Source organism: Cyprinodon variegatus, unplaced genomic scaffold (assembly GCF_000732505.1).
Source record: "Cyprinodon variegatus isolate N-32 unplaced genomic scaffold, C_variegatus-1.0 Scaffold931, whole genome shotgun sequence".
NCBI classification, from domain to species: Eukaryota; Metazoa; Chordata; class Actinopteri; order Cyprinodontiformes; family Cyprinodontidae; genus Cyprinodon; species Cyprinodon variegatus.
In genome coordinates, this window is record NW_015151384.1 from 53,171 (window position 1) to 58,982 (window position 5,812).

The 5,812-nt window shown below is 38.1% G+C and overlaps 1 protein-coding gene across 1 annotated transcript in view; it reads left to right on the plus strand.

The window, feature by feature from the left end:
• The window catches only part of LOC107100026 (disks large homolog 2-like), a gene marked incomplete at its 5' end in the record, with an annotated part of 74,273 nt that overhangs the window by 23,431 nt on the left and 45,030 nt on the right, over positions 1–5,812 (plus strand). Inside the window, 3 exons of the mRNA XM_015398363.1 lie at positions 363–507; positions 2,650–2,752; positions 4,793–5,027. Of these exons, the coding sequence (XP_015253849.1) occupies positions 363–507; positions 2,650–2,752; positions 4,793–5,027 (483 nt within the window). The remainder of the gene's footprint in view (positions 1–362; positions 508–2,649; positions 2,753–4,792; positions 5,028–5,812) is intronic.

Sequence of the window (5,812 nt, forward strand, 5' to 3'; positions counted from 1 at the left end):
TTTTTAAGTGGGAGAACTTGCACTATTGGTGGCTGACTAAATACTTTTTTGCCCCACTGTATCTATCTCAGTTAAGAGAACATAAAATATCCCTTTTCGGATCCATTAAAATACTGGAAAATATTCAATAAGTTTCCATTAATGTGCTTTTTTTTCAGAGGAGAACTAAAGCATCAAATATTGAAACCCTGATAGGCTTTTGGAGGGCATAGGCTCCTGGGCCTAATAATTCCAAGGCCAGGTTGTAATGCTTGTATATGCAGAATAGCAGCTATGTATTTATCTTTTTACCTTTTCAAACTTCATTTGTTGGCAACAAAGCTCTATATTTTAGCAAATGAGTGTTACGTGTGTCTTCACAGGTGAACGGCAGCAGTCTGGAGGATGTTTCTCATGAGGAGGCTGTGGCCATTTTGAAGAATACTTCGAACGTGGTCCACTTGAAGCTGGGAAAGTCTACCAAAATATGCCTATCAGATGCGTTTGAGCTTCCTCCCATCTCAAACTGTGGGTTCTTGCATCTTTTATTTTAACTGGTTACTTAAGTAGCGTAATAATCTTTTAATTTCGAGGGTATATCATTTGTTTTTGATCATACATTTGATTTGTTACTTTGTCATCTGTTGTTGACATAGTTGTTTTACTTACAGTGACTCAACCTGATAACTGCAAAGAATAAATACTTTATTACCTTAATTAGGTAGAAATGTTGGCTATCTATTATTTAGTCACACTATAGTAATTATTTTTAGACAGTTTTTTACTTTTACTTTACATTTTAAAAATAGAGTCATTAGTTTTGTTTCCTTTAAGGTCATTTTTGTTATGGCCTGTTGCAGTTTAAAATAAAATAAAAATGTTGTCATCTAGAATTGTAGAAAAACATTTCCTTTAATAGGGTAATGCATTTCTCAAAATTTTTCCTTCATTACTTTCATATTTTATACTGTAAGTAGTTTTAAAAATGCTAGTTTTACACTTTTACTTAAGCAAAAAGCTTAAGTCGATACTGTGGCTTCTGCAACTGTTTTTAAACAATAGAATTCACACTTCTATTTGAGTAATAAACATTAATGCATTTGACACCTTTGGGTATTTCCATAGACTATTTTGCATTGGTACCCACATTCAGCAAATCAGTTTTGAAACAGAATTTTTCGACGTTTTAAAATGACTTTTGGCAGACTGCAATAGCTAAATTAATGACGCCACTGTACCAGGGAAACACTGAAGCCTTATTTTCTTAAAGTTATCAATCTATATCTTCCATGAAAATACAGGGCAGACACTAAACAGTTGTAGATTTGATATTTTATAATCATTATGTATATTTTGTCTTACTCTTTCTACGCAGCTTACTTTTACATGAATGATCACGCCTTGTCCGACCACAGCACTCCAGCGTACAAGTTTAGGTGGCCTCCCATCTGTCCTGAGAATTATTTGAGCCTCTCTACACATCCAGATTTTCAAGAAGATATAAAAAGGTTAGATGTTTATTACTGTATTATCCGGACTATAAGCCGCTACTTTTTTCTCAAGCGGTTTATAAGAAGCTGCAGCTTTTTTGTAGATTTTTGCTAACCGCCAGAGGGGACAGTGAAAGTTAGAAATAAAAAAAAAGTGGCTAACTGTCATTTAGCCTAAGAACAAGCTAGCAACAGGCACAAAGCAGAAAAAATATCCCAAATTCACACATTATGACAATTATTTGCCGCATTAAAGCTGCTGAACTAATGAAGAGACAGCGCTCAGCTCCTGCAGAGCTAAAATAATGAGCCGACGAAGCCCCTTTCAGATTAAACTCTTATTGGTGTGAGCCAACAAGCTAAAGGGAGCTAGCATTCTTCTCCACCCCTACTCCAAGGGCTATATGCAGAGGCTTGTGGAGTTTTGTCCAGGGAGGGCAATAAATTCAAAATAGACCTATACCAAAAACCACTCAAACGTATACTAAATTATCAAACCAGTATATTTATATGAATACCACCAACAAAAAACTTGATAAAAAGAAAAATAAAACTTGTAACAATCTTGCCCTTCTGTCAGGATCGCAGCTTTGGGAGCTGATCTGATAACTCACTTAATTCACCTGCTGTTCTCTCCCCGCTCTTTGATTATCATTGATCTTATTCACCCGCTCCCACTGCTATATATATATATATATATATATATATATATATATATATATATATATATATATATATATATATATATATATATATATATATGGTTCCGCCCAGATAAAGGGGCCTGATCATTATTTGTGTATTCTTAGTCTATTTGTGCTAATTTTTCATGTCAGTTTGTTCATGTTTGTTTTTCTAGTTTTGTTTAAATCCCTGGTTCATATGTGAAAAAAACAGACAGATGGACCGACAATTCACGCAAGTCAGATAGTGGGAAGTTTTAAACTTTTAATGACAGAAATGAACACAAAATTTAACAAAACAGAAATGCGGGCTGCTGTGAATAAGCAGACTGCAGCGGCTGCAGGAGGGGGAGCAGGGCACCGCCCAATCACTGTCACTCTGGAGGGAGAAACACAGGTAAGTGACTCACTTGGATAATCATATCCCGTCAGATGGTCACTTACCTGTGTTTCTCCCTCCAGAGTGACAGTGATTGGGCGGTGCCCTGGTTTAACAGTTCAGTCAATCCTCTCCGAGGAAGGCAGAATCCATGGGCTGACAAACGAAGTGCGGCACAAGGAGCCGCCCAGAGTGTCCCCGATGCAGCAACCCCAATCCAGGTCAGGGCTACAGATCAGACAGGAACAGTTCTGGGATCCAGGAGTCTGTAACCCAACCAGGGACAAAACAGGAACAGATAGATCCAGGGTTGTGGGAATTGACAGGATGCGAAGGCAGGTTCAGAATTCCATGAGTCCAGGTGTGAGCTCAAACAGACACTCAGATGGAGATAGGCGGGCTCAGTGGTTGAGAAGAACAGAGACAAGACATGCTACCTGGATAATTGCAGAAACTTTAAATTGATCTCCACCTAGGAACCAGACTTACAGGACTAAAAGTGATCTCCTGACGTTCCGAGCCAAAACCCTGAGGGCTCGGCGGTAAAGAGCCGGGAAACGATCAGGAGACAAGACAAACACCAAACCCTCTGAATCCACTGTCCTCCGGGGACGGGAACATGATGCTCTTTACATGGAAAGCAAGATACCCAGAAATACCTTTATACACTTTATAAAATATTTTAAAAAGTAGCCACTGCTCCACATTTCGTAATTTCTGACATCCATCTATTACAAAGTAATAACTTAATAATAAATAAATCAATGACTCAATTACTGGTAATAATCTTGGTGTGATATTTCTAAGTGAGATATGGTTACATATAGCCGTATCTTACAAATTAATAGTTGAAAATAACATACATTGGGATTTCTGGATTATTATTTTTTTATTTAGTTTATGTATTTTTCTGTGGACATCCACATACAATGACTCTCCATGATTTTTGAATGCGAGAACTTGCAAAATAGCAGGGTGTTCAAATACTTATTTAGTATTATATACCCAAGACATTTGATGACATTTTAATATATATTATCTTACCTGCAGATTAGGAACATATAGGAACTGGGTGTTATAAATAAAGGGTAAAGCCAATTAATGATTATTAGTTAAATGATCATAACTGATATTTGCATACTCACCAGGGTTCTTTTCTCTTTTACCCAAGGTTGCACTTCTGTTAAAATCTAGTTGTCTTTCACCAATTTAGTAATTTAGGCTATGGCTATTAGTGGAGTTATTAAACACCAACCAAAGGTCTCTGTTTCTTTAACCCTGAAGGGTGGATCTGGCTCTGAGTGACAAATGGTTCACTGTTATAAAATATCAGTATCTTATGCCAAATTACTTGAATTGTATTGATGTCACACTGGAGAAATTTACCTCTGCTTTTAACCCATACCCTTAGGGAGCAGTGGGCGAACAGATCAGACGGGGACAGACAGAGCCAGTGGACGAGAGGGAACCGAACGAGAAAATCAGAATCATTAGGAAACACTGAAACAGTATCACCACTGGTTAGGGATGAAACTCGCCTGAAGACACTGGCGAATACTGAGAATAATCTACTCATTGGAACGGGAGCATGAACCTTTGACTAACAAAACTAATGAAACAGAACCAACAGACATCAAACAGCAAACAAACAGAAAGCAAACAATGGTCTGGCCCCGATAGCTGGGGCTCGGTCGAATATAAAGCTGAAATCCAGGGGGATAGGATGATTTATAATTAGGAGCATGACAGAATAAAGCAGGTGAGAGGCATGAATAATTAAGATGAGCTATCAGGGCAGATCAGGACACAGTGCATGCAATGAATCTACTAATGTTTGGTTGTGCACTTTGTCTATTATCATACCATCAACAAGAACATGGTTGATTTAGATAACGTGGTTTAGTGCATAAGCAATAGGGAAAAATAATTAAGTATTCTCTAGAAAATATATGATACATCCATTCCAAGGCTCAAAACAGTGATCTTTGCCACATATCTTTTCTCTCGCTAACCCTCCCATTTCCTTACAGTCCATTTTCAAAATAAAGGCTTGTTGTGCCAGAATAAAAGCATAAAGAAAAGGGGTTAAGTGTGGCTAGAGGAACACCGAGTGTGAGCAAATACACACGAGGGAGATAGGGAAAGAGAGAGAGAGAGAGAGAAAGTGAATTTGGGTCATACAGGCCTAAGTGGAACATCAGCCCCCTTAAGAGCTGTGACAGTCTTGAAATTTGTGTGTTTAAACTGTCCTTTGGATTCAGCCTTCTGCTACCAGTGTTGAACATGCTGAGACCGACCGACTCTCAAGAGCTGATATATTATCTCAACTGTGTATACAGGGAACCCAGGACAGTTGTGCTTCACAAGGGATCCACAGGCCTGGGCTTCAACATAGTGGGTGGAGAAGATGGTGAAGGTATCTTTGTCTCCTTCATCCTATCAGGCGGGCCGGCTGACCTCAGCGGAGAGCTAATGCGGGGAGATGAGATCTTATCGGTAAGTGCTAAAAAACACTGATTCATATAGAGAAACAGTGGAGAGAACCTGAATTAGGTTACAGAGGATGGCTCACTTTTTTCAAACCAGTGTCTTTGCTTGTCAAACTTTTATTTTTACAGCTTTAAACAAAGCAAATATGGCTTTTTAGACGCTTGTTAAATATTGCATAAAAATATAATAACAATGCATAAAAATATATAACAATAACAATAAAACAATGGCTGCTATTTTGTTATCTATTTACAGTTCTATGTTTTATATTATCAAAAGACGTCAGTTTTTATATAAAAGCTCTATAAACCAAATGTATCCAAGCCAATGATTTCTTTTATCAATATAGTGTTGCACAACACTTTTTTTAATCATCAGAGGTTTTCAGTTTTGTTCCACATCAGTCTTGCAGCTACAAATTCAGTTCAATTATGTTTATTTCTATAACACCAATTCACAACACTTCATATCAATGCACTTTACAGAGACAATTCAACCACATCCTACAGTCCGATTAGTTCAAACCAGCTGATTACATCGACCCACTGATTCTTTATCAATCCCTCACACCAAGCATGCTTGTAGCGACAGTGGAGAAGAAAACTCCCTTTTAACAGGAGTTTTACAGGAGTTTTAACAGAACCAGGCTCAGTGTGAGCGGCCATCTGCTGAGGCCAACTGGGGTCAAAGAGAAAGAAGAAGACATTGAAAAGGAAGCAGAGATACAAAAGGCAACTGTCAACCAGCTCCACAGACGGCCCCGTCCAGGAAACACCCAGCCAGGCAGACGA